At 45.5% G+C, this 13,155-nt stretch overlaps 1 protein-coding gene across 1 annotated transcript in view; it reads left to right on the plus strand.

Moving 5' to 3' along the window:
* The window catches only part of ZAN (zonadhesin), a gene marked incomplete at both ends in the record, with an annotated part of 62,287 nt that overhangs the window by 13,135 nt on the left and 35,997 nt on the right, over window positions 1-13,155 (plus strand). The window contains 4 exons of the mRNA XM_080703867.1: window positions 158-242; window positions 773-835; window positions 1,019-2,980; window positions 5,434-5,618. Of these exons, the coding sequence (XP_080559993.1) occupies window positions 158-242; window positions 773-835; window positions 1,019-2,980; window positions 5,434-5,618 (2,295 nt within the window). The remainder of the gene's footprint in view (window positions 1-157; window positions 243-772; window positions 836-1,018; window positions 2,981-5,433; window positions 5,619-13,155) is intronic.

The raw sequence follows: 13,155 nt of genomic DNA on the forward strand, positions 1-13,155 counted from the left end.
GAAAGGGAATAGAAAAGAGGTGAACTTAGGGTTTCGGGCAAGGGTGGGCTGGAGTCTTGAGGTTCCAACAAGGTAATATTTTGGCAGATGACAAGCCTGGCAGGGTTGCTGAGTTGCCAGGGATTCATTTTCATCTGTCTCTTCCTTCTCTCTTCAGCTGATTCTTGAGGCCGTCCGGGGAAGTAACACTGCCTTTGTTATTGCTGTGGGTTTCATCTTGATCAGTCATGGCGCCTGTCGAAGTAAGACAAAACCCAAGGCCTCAAGAATGGTACTCACCACCTTGGGTCTCTCTCTCTCTCTCTCTCTCTCTCTCTCTCTCTCTCTCTCTCTCTCTCTCTCTCCCTCCCTCCCTCCCTCCCTCTCAGTTCTGGGGCTTGAACCCAGGGACATTCTACCTCCAAGCTACACCTCCAGCCCTTTTTGTTTCTTGTTTTGAAACAGGGTCTTGCTAGGTTGCTAGGAGTCTACCTAACTTGCTAAGACTGGCTGTGAACCCTAGATCCTTCTGTCTCAGCATCTCAAATACTAGGATTACAGGTATGCTCCACCGTGTGCCTGGCTTATCCTATTTATTTTTGTGAATGAATACCTGGCATTATATAGGACATATGCTGGAGCACTGTTGATTGAATGTTTGTTAATGAGGGAAGGTTGGGGGCTGGGAGTAGGAGACCTGGACTATCTACTGTAATGAGATGTGAATGACCAGGGTGGTTGATGGCGATGGTGTGATTTTGACTAAACTCCGGGGATTTGTTTTTCTTTGCAGCTCCAGTGCCAACAGTGCTTCCTATCAGATCTCCAGTTCCAACCACTGCTCCTTCTAAAACCAGTGTACTTCTCACAAAAAAACCCACTGTCCTCACTAAAGGAACCACAGTCCCCACAGGAAAACCCACTGTTTCCACAGAAAAACACACTGTTGCCACTGAAGAACCCATTGTTCCCACTAAAAAGACCACCGTTCCCAGGGAAAAACCCACTCTTGCCCCTAAAGGACCCACTGTCTCCACAGAAATACATGTTGGCCCTGAGGAACCCACTGTCTCCCCTAAAGAACCCACTGTCTCCATAGAAAAACCCACTCTTGCCCCTGAAAAATCCACAGTCCCCACAGAAAAACCCACTCTTGCTCCTGAAGAACCTACTGTCCCCACAGAAAAACCCCCTGTCCCCACAGAAAAACCCACTCTTGCTCCTGAAGAACCCACTGTCCCCACAGAAAAACCCACTGTCCCAACAGAAAAACCCATTGTTACACCTGAAGAACCCACTGTCCCCACAGAAAAACCCACTCTTGCCCCTGAAGAACCCACTGTCCCCACAGAAAAACCCACTGTCCCAACAAAAAAACCCATTGTTACACCTGAAGAACCCACTGTCCCCACAGAAAAACCCACTCTTGCCCCTGAAGAACCCACTGTCCCCACAGAAAAACCCATTGTTGTCCCCGAAGAACCCACTGTCCCCACAGAAAAACCCACTTTGGCTCCTGAAGAACCCACTGTCCCCACAGAAAAACCCACTCTTGCTCCTGAAGAGCCCACTGTCCCCACAGAAAAACCCACTCCTGCCCCCGAAGAACCCACTGTCCCCACAGAAAAACCCACTTTGGCTCCTGAAGAACCCACTGTCCCCACAGAAAAACCCACTCTTGCTCCTGAAGAACCCACTATCCCCACAGAAAAACCCACTCTTGCCCCTGAAGAACCCACTGTCCCCACAGAAAAACCCACTGTCCCCACAGAAAAACCCACTCTTGCTCCTGAAGAACCCACTGTCCCCACAGAAAAACCCACTCTTGCCCCTGAAGAACCCACTGTCCCCACAGAAAAACCCATTGTTGCCCCCGAAGAACCCACTGTCCCCACAGAAAAACCCACTCTTGCTCCTGAAGAGCCCACTGTCCCAACAGAAAAACCCACTCCTGCCCCCGAAGAACCCACTGTCCCCACAGAAAAACCCACTTTGGCTCCTGAAGAACCCACTGTCCCCACAGAAAAACCCACTCTTGCTCCTGAAGAACCCACTATCCCCACAGAAAAACCCACTCCTGCCCCCGAAGAACCCACTGTCCCTACAGAAAAACCCACTTTGGCTCCTGAAGAACCCACTGTCCCCACAGAAAAACCCACTCTTGCTCCTGAAGAACCTACTATCCCCACAGAAAAACCCACTGTCCCAACAGAAAAACCCATTGTTGCCCCTGAAGAACCCACTGTCCCCACAGAAAAACCCGCTGTCGCCACAGAAAAGCCCACTGTTGCCCCTGAAAAACTCACTGTCCCCACAGAAAAACCTACTGTCTCCACAGAAAAACCCACTGTTTCCACAGAAAAACCCACTATCTCCACAGAAAAACCCACTGTTTCCACAGAAAAACCCACTATCTCCACAGAAAAAAACACTGTCTCCACAGAAAAAACCACTATCTCCACAGAAAAACCCACTATCTCCACAGAAAAACCCATTGTTGCCCCTGAAGAACCCACTGTCCCCACAGAAAAACCCGCTGTCACCACAGAAAAGCCCACTGTTGCCCCTGAAAAACTCACTGTCCCCACAGAAAAACCTACTGTCTCCACAGAAAAACCCACTGTTTCCACAGAAAAACCCACTATCTCCACAGAAAAACCCACTGTTTCCACAGAAAAACACACTATCTCCACAGAAAAAAACACTGTCTCCACAGAAAAAACCACTATCTCCACAGAAAAACCCACTATCTCCACAGAAAAACCCATTGTTGCCCCTGAAGAACCCACTGTCACCACAGAAAAACCCACTGTCACCCCTAAAGAACCTGCCATCCCCACCACAGAGACCTCCATCCCCACAGGGAAACCCACTGTCCCCACAGAAAAGCCCATAGGCTGCACAACCACCTGCTCCAGGCCAACACACTCGCCCACGAAGATGACAGCCTCCATGCCCAGCCTCGCCACTACCACCACCACAACCCCTAAAACCACCGCAGGTACGGGGTGGCGGAGCACTGGCCAAAGAGCTGGCAGGAAGAGACACTGAGCAGGAAAGAGTAGGGACAAGGGATTATCCTGGTAGAAAAACTACAACCTAAGCCAGATGTGGTGGTGCACATCTGTAATCTGTAACTCCAGTACTTGGATGATGGAGACAGAATGATCATAGGTTTGAGGCCAGGCTCAAAGAAATGAAAGAGAGAGGAAGGAAGAGAGGAAGAAAGGCTGGTCAGCTTAGCAGAACGATGAGCCAATTTGTGGCAATTTTGGTAGAATGGTGAAGATTGCCCAGAGCTGGAAGGACAGATCAGGAGTGGGTGGAAGTAGTTGGGAACCAAAGACTAAGCTTCCTTCTTGGTCGTCTTATGTGTTATTGAGATAGATAGTTCATATATGTATACAGTTCACCCCATTCTGGGGGAGAGGGAATGCAGCCTCACACATACTAAGTTTACATTGTACCACTGAGAGATATCCCCAGCTTTTCATCCTTTTAAAATGTGTAATTTAGGCTAGTTATGGTGGTACACACCTGCAATTTCAGTACTTGGGAGCCTGAGACAGGAGGATTGCAAGTCCAACGGCAGCCCCAGCAACCTAATAAGACCCTGTTTCAAAATAAAAAACAAAATAGGGCTGAAGATGTAGCTCAGAGGTAGAATAGCCCTGGGTTCAATCCCCAGTAAAACACAAACACACACACACACACACACACACACACACACACACACACACACACACACGACACTTTAGTGGTTTTAAGTGTATTCATAAGCTTTAAAATCAGCACTTTTTTATGTGTGGTACTGGGGGTAGAACTCAGGGGCTTTTCTACCTCTGGGCTATACTCCAAGACCTAGTTTATATTTTATTTGGAAACAGGGTCTCACTAAGTTGCTGAGAGCCTTATTAAGTAGCTGAGGCTGGCTTTGAACCTGTGCAATCCTCTTGTCTCAGCCTCCCAAGCGCTGGGATTACAAGTGTGCACCACCACACCCAGCTAGCGCACTTTTTAATTAGAGATTTTCATCACCATACCCTTTAGCAGTCCCATTTCCCCTTCCACCCAGTCTCTGGTGGTGTTAATCCTTTTTTTTTCTGTATGTGTACTGGGGATTGAGCTCAGGGGCCTTCTACCTCCAAACTATACCCCAGATCTTTTTTTTTTTTTTTTTTTTTGTACTGGGAATTGAACTCAGGGGCATTCTACCTCTGAGCTTCACCCGCAGTCCTATTTTTTATTCTTTATTTTGAAACAAGTTCTCACTAAGTTACAGAGGACCTCACTAAGTAGCTGAGGCTGGCTGGAAACCTGCAGTCCTCCTGTCTCAGCCTCCCAAGTACTGAGATTACAAGCGTGCGCCCCTACACCTGGCTCCCAGATCTTTTTTTTTTTTTTTTTCGATACTGGGGATGGAACCCAGAAGAATTTTACCTCCAAGCTACACCCTCAGCCCTATTTTTTATTCTTTATTTGGAAACAGGGTCTCACTGAGTTGCAAAGGGCCTCACTAAGTAGCTGAGGTTGTCTACAAACCACAATCCTACTGTCTCAGCCTTCCAAATGCTGGGATTACAAGCGTGCACCACCACGCCTGGCCCCCAGATCTTTTAAATTCTTATTTTGAAGCAGGGTCCTCAGTTGCTGAGGGCCTCGCTAAACTGATGAGGATGATCACAAACCTGAGATCCTTCTGTCTCGCTTCTCAAATACAGGGATTACTGGCATGTGCCACCATGCCTGGCTGACACTAATCTTTTTATGTTTATAGATTTGTCTGTCTTGGATATTTCACACAACCAGAGCCATATAATATGTCGGCCTTTGTGCCTGGCTTTTCTCACTGAGCATGTCTTCAAGATTCATTGTATTGTAGCATCATGTGTCAGAGCTGCAACTGAAGGTTGAACCCATAGGCATTCAACCTCTGAGCTATGCCAGGAGCCCTTTTGATTTTATTTATTTATTTATGTATTTATGTATTTATTTATTGTGGTACTGGGGATGGAACTCAGGGGCATTGTTCCTGTGAGCTACACCCCCAGCCCTAGTCTTTTGAAAATATTTTTTGAAACAGGGTCTCAAGGAGTTGCGAAGGGCCTCACTAAGTAGCTGAGGCTGTCCTTGAACTGTAATCCTCTGTTCTCAGCCTCCCCAATGCTGGGATTACAGGCATGCGCCACCATGCCCAGCTAGCCCTTTTTATTTTGAAATAGGATCTTACTAAATTGCTGAGGCTGGCCTTGAACCTGCAATCTTCCTGTCTCAGCTTCCACAGTACTGAGATCACAGGCATTTGACACCACACCTGGCTCTGCATTCTTTTTTTATGTGAGCCTATTTCTTAGAGGAGAACTTGAGTTTGGGGGAGAGGGTAGAGGAGAGACAGAGAAGCTCCTGAGAATAGCTGCAGAGGGAAGGCTTGATGGAAGTTGTGTTTTCCCTTAGTGAGCTGTCCTCCAAATGCCCACTATGAATCCTGCGCCTGCCCTTCCTCCTGCGAGAGCCCCAAGCCCAGCTGTGGGCAGCTATGTCAGCCGGGCTGTGTCTGCAATCCTGGCTTTTTGTTCAGTAACAACCAGTGCATCAATGCCTCTTCCTGCAACTGCTTCTATAGCAACAGCTACTATAAGGTAAGACCACAGGGATGCCAGCTCCCCTGAGGGAGACTGGTGGCAGAATGCCTGGGTCCTGGCAGCATCTGTTCCCCAGGTGAGAGGAACTTGGATAGCTCAAGGGTCAAAGCAGTGGATACACAATGGTAGAATTATTCGTTCAGTAATTTTTTTGTTGTTATGGTTTTTTTGTTTGTTTTTTGCGGTGCTGAGAATGGAATTTGGGGTCTCATGCTAATCAAGTGCTTTACCACTGAGCTGCATCCTCACCCCCCTCAGAATGTGGCTTTATATATTTATTTATTTGTGTGTGCAGTACTGGGGATGGAACCCAGGGACACTCTACCTCCGAGCTATACCCCCAGTCCTGTTTTATTTTTTAGTTTTGAAACAGGAGCTCACTAAATTGTGGAGGGCTTCAGTAAGTTGCTGAGGCTGACTGAGAATCTGCAATCCTCCTGTCTCAGCCTTCCAAGTACTGGGGTTTTAGGCATGTGCCACCATGCCCAACTAGAATGTAGTTTTTGATGATCCTCTCTGTTCATACCATAAATCTCAGTTAAGAACACACATTGGTCCACTGTGATGGTTGACTTTACCGAAGAGCCCGTCATCCAGGGTCCTGTGCTAAGTGTTTCTTCCAGTCTCAGTATGTCCATAAGTCAGGGCTGCAGGTATAACACAGTGGTAGAGCGCTTGCTTAGCACGTTTTAAACCCTGGGCTTGATTCCCAGCACTAAAAAAAAAAAAAAAGAGTGTGAGGGATTTCTATAATCTCTCAAGTTTCTGTCAAAGAAACTTGCATATTCTGAAATCCTGATAGGTTCAAAAGAGGAGCTACTGCCGGGCGTGGTGGCGCACGCTTGTAATCCCCGTGCTTGGGAGGCGGAGACAGGAGGATCGTGCAGGTTCGAAGCCAGCCGTGCTGGCTTAAGAGACCCTGTTTCCAAATAAAAAAATATAAAAAATAGGTGTCTGGGAGTGTAGCCTGGAGGTAGAAGGGTTTCCAGGAACCCCAGTACCATTAAAAAAAAAAAAAAAAAGAGGAGCTACTGTTCTTCCCTCTCTGGATTGATGGTCTGCTGGGGAGACTGGACAGAGCAGAGGCTCTGGAGGGAACACGCTATGGACCCTCTTCTGATAGGAGTGACATGTGAGCCACACACTCATTTATGTTGCCTAATGGCCTTAGTAAAAAAGCACCAGGGAGCCAGGTGTGGTGGTGCAGGCCTGTAATCCCAGTACTAGGGAGGCTGAGACCGCAGGCTGAAGGTTCAAGAAGTTTCAGCAGCCGGGCGTGGTGGTGCATGCTTGTAATTGGGAGGCTGAGACAGGGGGATCGCGGTTCGCAGACAGCCTCGGCTACTTAGTGAGGCCCTCCACAACTTAGTGAGAACCTGTTTCAAAATAAAGAATAAAAAATAGGACTGAGGGTGTAGCTTGGAGGTCGAATGCCCCGGGGTTCCATTCCCAGATCTGCAAAAAAAAAAAAAAAAAAAAAGAACAGTTTCAGCAAGTAATGAGATTCTCAGCAACCTAGTGAGACCTTGTTTCCAAATAAAAATAAAATAGGGCTAGGCTAGGTGCGTAGCTTGGAGGTAGAATGCCCCTGGGTTCTATCCCCAGTACCCCCCCCCAATAACATAAAAGCACATGGGGCTGAGTTGGTGGTGTAGCTCAATGGCAGCACATACAAGGCCCTAAGTTCAAGCCCCAGTCACCAAGGGGAAAAGAGAGAGAGAGAGAGAGAGAGAGAGAGAGAGAGAGAGAGAGAGAGAGAGAGAGAGAGAGAGAGAGAAAATAAAAAGGAAAAAAAAGCACAAGAAAGCCAGAGGTAGTGGTGCATGCCTATAATCTCAGTATTTGAAAACAGATCACAGGTTTGAGGCCTGCTCAGCAATATAGCAAGATCCTGTCTCAAAATAAAAATTAAAAAGGGCTGGGGAGGCGGGTATGGTGGTGCACACTTGTAATCCCAGCATTTGGGAGGCAGAGACCAGAGGATCTTGGTTCGTGAACAGCCTCAGCTGCTACTTAGTGAGTTACTTTGCAACTTACTTAGCAGTTACTTTGCAACTCAGTGAGATCTTGTTTCAAAATAAAGAATAAAAAATCAGGCTGAGGGTGTAGCTCAGAGGTAGAATGCCCCTGGGTTCCATCCCCAGCACCACAAAACAAAACAAAAAAAAAAGGGTTGGGGGTGTCGATCAGATGTAGAACCCCTGGGTTTAATCCCCAGTAAAATACAGACACTACAAAGAAAAATTTTTCTTAAAAATTTTTAAAAAGGCCCAGCGTGGTGGCACACACTTGTAATCCCCGCGCTTGGGAGGTGGAGACAGGAGGATCGCACAGGTTCGAAGCCAGTCTCGCTGGTTTAAGAGACCTTGTTTCCAAATAAAAATATAAAAATGGGTTTGGGAGTGTAGCCCGGAGATAGAAGGGTTTTCAGGAACCCCAGTACTACCAAAACAAACAAACAAAAAACCAAAACCCCAAAAAACCAAAAAACAAAAACAAAAATAATTTAAAAAGGAAAAGGAAAAAAAAGCACAAAGAAATAGGTTAATTTATTTTAATAATCAAGCTGGGCATGGTGGCACACGCTTGTAATCCCAGTATTTGGGAGGCTGAAATGGGAGAATCCAGGTTCTTGGCCACCCTCAGCTACTTAGTGAGGCCCTCAGGAACTTAGTGAGATCCTGTTGCAAAATAAAGAATAAGAAATAGGACTGGGGGTATAGCTCGGAGGTAGAATGCCCCTGGGTTCCATCCCCAGCACCACAAGAAAAATTATTTCAATAATCTATTGTTGCCCTTTGGTGTCCACAGGAGATTGGTTCTAGGGTCACCTCCCCCCAATACAAAATTTGCCATTGCCAAGTTTCTTATATCAATGGCATCGCGCCAGGCATGGGGGTGCATGCTTGTAATCCCAGTATTTGGGAGGCTGAGATGGGAGGATCGCGGTTGGCGGCCAGCCTTGGCCACTTAGTGAGGCCCCTTGCAACTCTGTGAGACCCTGTTTCAAAATAAAGAAGAAAAAATAGGGCTGGGGGTGTAGCTCAGAGGTAGAGTGCCCCTGGGTTCGATCCCCAGTACTGTAAAAAAAAAATGGCATAGCATGGAATCTATGTACATCCTTCTGCATATTTTGAATCATCTCTGGGTTATTTATAATACCTAATACAATGTAAATATTATATAAATAATTATTGTATTATATTTTTAGGCAATAACAATAAGAAAAATGTCTGTAAATACAATACAGACGCAATGTGTGTGTGTGTGTGTGTGTGTGTGTGTGTGTGTGTGTAAGACTCAGGACTGAACCAAGGGACATTCAACATCTGAGCTACACCCTGGTCCTGTTTTATTTATTTATATATTTATTTTGGAAACAGGATCTTCTATTTCCAGAAACTAAATTGCTGTCAACCTCACTAAGTTGCTGAGGCTGGCTCAAATCTACAATCTTCTTGTTTCAGCCTCCCAAGTACTGGGAATAAAGGCATGCACCACCGTACCTGGCTCAGATGTAATTTTTAAAACTATATTTTTCAGCCTCTAGTAGTTTAATTTTCAGATGCAAAAACCTCTGGATATGGGGAGTGGACTGTACTCAATACTAAATATTTTTTTTTTATGGTACTAGGGATGGAATCCAGGGGCCTTCTACCTCTGGGCCATACCCCCAGACCTATTTTATAGTTTTTATTTGGAAACAGGGTCTCACTAAGTTGCTGAGAGCCTCGCCAAGTAGCTGAAGCTGGCTTGGAACCTGCGCGATCCTTCTGTCTCAGCCTCCCAAGTACTGGGATTACAGTACAAGCATGTGCCACCACGCCTGGCTTTAAATATTTTTGTTTCAATGTTTAGTCAATAAAGAAGTATACTGGGTGCAGTCCAGTGGTAGGGTTTGTACTTACATGCTCAAGGTCCTGTCTACAGAATAACAACACACCCCAGAACAGCTGAGCGTGGTGTCACACACTTGAAATCCCAGTATTTGAGAGACTGAGACAGAAGAATTGCGGGTTTGCAGCTAGCCTCAGAAACTTAGTTGAGTCCCTTTGTTTACTCAGTGAGACCCTATTTCAAAATAAAGAGTAAAATAGGGCTGGAGGTGTAGTTCAGAGGTAGAATGCCCCTGAGTTTAATCCCCAGCAGCAGCAACAACAAAAACCTAACATATATATTATTTATATATTTACATGAGATTGTTTACGTTAGTTTCTTTCCCATACTAAATCTTCAAAATCCACTGTGTAATTACACATACAGCACATGTCCATTCAGACTGGCCACATTTCCAGAGCTTAGTTGCCACTTTTGGCTGGTGGCCAGAGTCATGGACAGGTCTTGAGTCAGGTCCACCATAGCTTTAGCATTGGATGACCTTGGGCACTGGGTGACCTTGGGCAAGTTTGTTTGTTTGTTTGTTTATGCTACTGGGGATTGGACTCAGGGACATTCTACCTCCGAGCTAAACCCCCAGTTCTATTTTTTCCTTTTTATTTTGAAACAGGGACTCTCTAAGTTGCAGAGGGCCTCACAAGTTGCTCACAGACCTCCAATCCTCCTGTCTCAGCCTCACAAGCGTGTGCCACCAAGTCTGGCTAAGTTTAGCTATTTGTTTGTTTGTTTGTTTGTTTAGTGGTACTGGGGGTGGAACCCAGGGCTTTTCTACCTCCAGGCTATACTCCCAAACCTATTTTTATACTTTATTTGGAAACAGGGTCTCATTAAGTTGCTGAGAGCTAAGTAGCTGAGGCTGGCTTCGAACCTGTGAGATCCTCCTGTCTCAGCCTCCCAAGCGATAGGATTACAAGCGTGCGCCACCATGCTGGCTAGTTTAGCTCTTTAAATCTGTTTCTGGCCGGGCGTGGTGGCGCACGCTTGTAATACCCGCGCTTGGGAGGCTGAGACAGGAGGATCGCACAGGTTCGAAGCCAGCCTCAGCTACTTAGTGAGGCTCTCTGCAACTTAGTGAGACCCTGTTTCCAAATAAAATATAAAATAGGTCTGGGAGTATAGCCTGGAGATAGAAAGCCCCTGGGTTCCACCCCCAGTACCACCAAAAAAAAAAAAAAAATCTGTTTCTGTATCCATAAAAGGGTGCACAATGCAACTTTCTGCCTCATACAAGATTGTAGTAAGGATGAAGTTAGATCCTGACACATGGCCATTACTTAAGAAATGTTTATTATTATTATTATTGTTGTTGTTGTTGTTGTTATTGTTAATAACTTATGCAACCTATTAATAGAAGTGCCAAAACTCTTCACCAGTGCCTCCTCTCAGCTCCAGGTGTTCTTCCCACTGGTGTAAGAGCTCCTACTTGGCTCCTGAGACTCTGAGCCAGGGGTAGGATTAGCTTTAGCAGCAGCCCAGGCAGAAGGTTCCAGAACCATCAGTATCAAGGATTTCTTCCCTCTGCCCTGGGAATCATAGGTCACATGTTATATTTCACTGATGCAGTCAACTAAAATTCATTACTTAGTACTTTCTACTTTCTTGGAATCGAGATCACTGCAAATAGGGCATGCCCCTTGTCCTCGTTATTCTCTCAGATTCAGAGGGGCATGTGACTTTTACTCAGCAAGTATCTATTGAATTAGAGCTCTGTTGTGACATGTCAGGGCCTAGATGGTGAATAAAGATATAGTTCCTACCTGGGGCACTTAAAATTGCACAATCACAAAAAAATATATATAAAAGTAGTATACTGAGGCTGGTGCACATAACTGCAACCTCAACTACTCAGGAGGTTGAGGCAGGAGGGTTGCAAGTTGGAGGCCAGCCCAGGCAACTTACTGAGATCTGGTATCAAAATAAAAATAGCTGGGTGTGGTGGCGCACGCTTGTAATCCCAGTACTTTTGAGAGGCTGAGACAGGAAGATTGCAGGTTTAAGGCCAGCCTCAGCAATTATCAAGACTCTGTTTTTAAAAGAAATTTAGGGCTGCAGGTATAGCTCAGAGGTAGACTGCCTCTGGTTCAACCCCTGGTACCACAAAATATAAAAATAAGTAAGTAAATAAATAAAAATAAAAAGGCACATAGTGCAGTGGTACACACATGTCATCCCAGTACTTGAGAGACTGAGATAGGAGGATTGCAGGTTTAAGGCCAGCCTCAGCAACTTAGCAAGACCCTGTTTCAAAATAAAAATAAATAAATAAAGCTGAGCATGGTGGCACATGCCTGTAGTCCCAGTACTTGGAAGGCTAAGACAGGCATATCAAAGGTTCCAGGCTCAGTGAGACCCTCGCAACTTAGACCTTGTTTCAAAATAAAAAATGAAAAGGTCTGAGGGTGTAACTTGGAGGTAGAATGCTCCTAAGTTTAATACCAAGTACCAAAAAAAAAGTAAAGAAAATAATATTACAAGCCAGGCACGGTGGTGCATGTTTATAATTCTAGTACTTGGGAGGCTGGGACAGGAAGATCGCGGGTTCATAGCCAACTTCCACAGCTTAGCAAGGCTCATAGCAACTTAGTGAGACCTTGTTTCAAAATAAAAGATAAAATGGGGCTGGAGGTGTATCTCAGAGGTAGAATGCTCCTGGGTTCAATCTCCAGTAATAAATAAATAAATAAATAAATAAATAAATAAATAAATAAATAAATAAAATGGTGCTGGAGGTGTAGCTCAAAGATAGAATCCCCCTGGGTTTAATCCCTAGCACCACAAAAAAATTGAAAGTTCTAGAAAGAGAGAAAGAAAGAAAGAAAGAAAGAAAGAAAGAAAGAAAGAAAGAAAGAAAGTTTGAGGTGTAGTTTGGAGGTAGATGCCCCTGGGTTCAATCCCTGGTACCAAAAATAAACAAAGAAAATGAAAATAAAAAGGACCTGGAGTGTAGCTCAGGGGTAGAGCACCTCTGGGTATAGTCCTTGGTCTATTTCTATCTCTCTCTACCTAGGTAAGTCCTCAGAAGGATGGTCCCTGGAGCTCTGAGGACAACTTAATCAGTGAGGTCTTTGGGAAGTCTTGAGAGAGCTGCCTTTGAGCTGAACTCTGCTGGCTGTGGGGGAATGATTGAGGGAGCTGAGCATGGTGGCACACTCCTGTAATCCCAGCACTTGGGAGGCTGAGTCAGGAAGATTGCAGGTTTGAGACTAGCCTCAGCAATTTAGCAAGACCCTGTTTCAAAATAAAATATAAAGCCGGGCGTGGTGGCGCACGCTTGTAATCCCTGTGCTTGGGAGGCAGAGACAGGAGGATCGCGCAGGTTCGAAGCCTGCCGCGCTGGCTTAAGATAACCTGTTTCCAAATATATAAAATAGGTCTGGGAGTGTAGCCCGGAGGTAGAAGGGCTTCCAGGAACCCCAGTACCACCAAAAATGAATAAATAAATAAATTAATTAATTAATAAAATAAAATATAAAAAGGGCTGGGAGTGTAGCTCAGAGGGAGAATGCCCCTGACTTCAATCCCCAGTACAAAAAAAAAAAAAAAAAAATTTTAAAAGAAAAAAGACAGAGAGGGAAGAGCATTCTGGGATGAGAGAAGAACGGTTGCAGAAGTCCTGTAGCAGTGGGTGGGCACATCA

The sequence above is a fragment of the Muscardinus avellanarius genome (assembly GCF_963383645.1).
Source record: "Muscardinus avellanarius genome assembly, chromosome: 10".
Taxonomy (NCBI): domain Eukaryota; kingdom Metazoa; phylum Chordata; class Mammalia; order Rodentia; family Gliridae; genus Muscardinus; species Muscardinus avellanarius.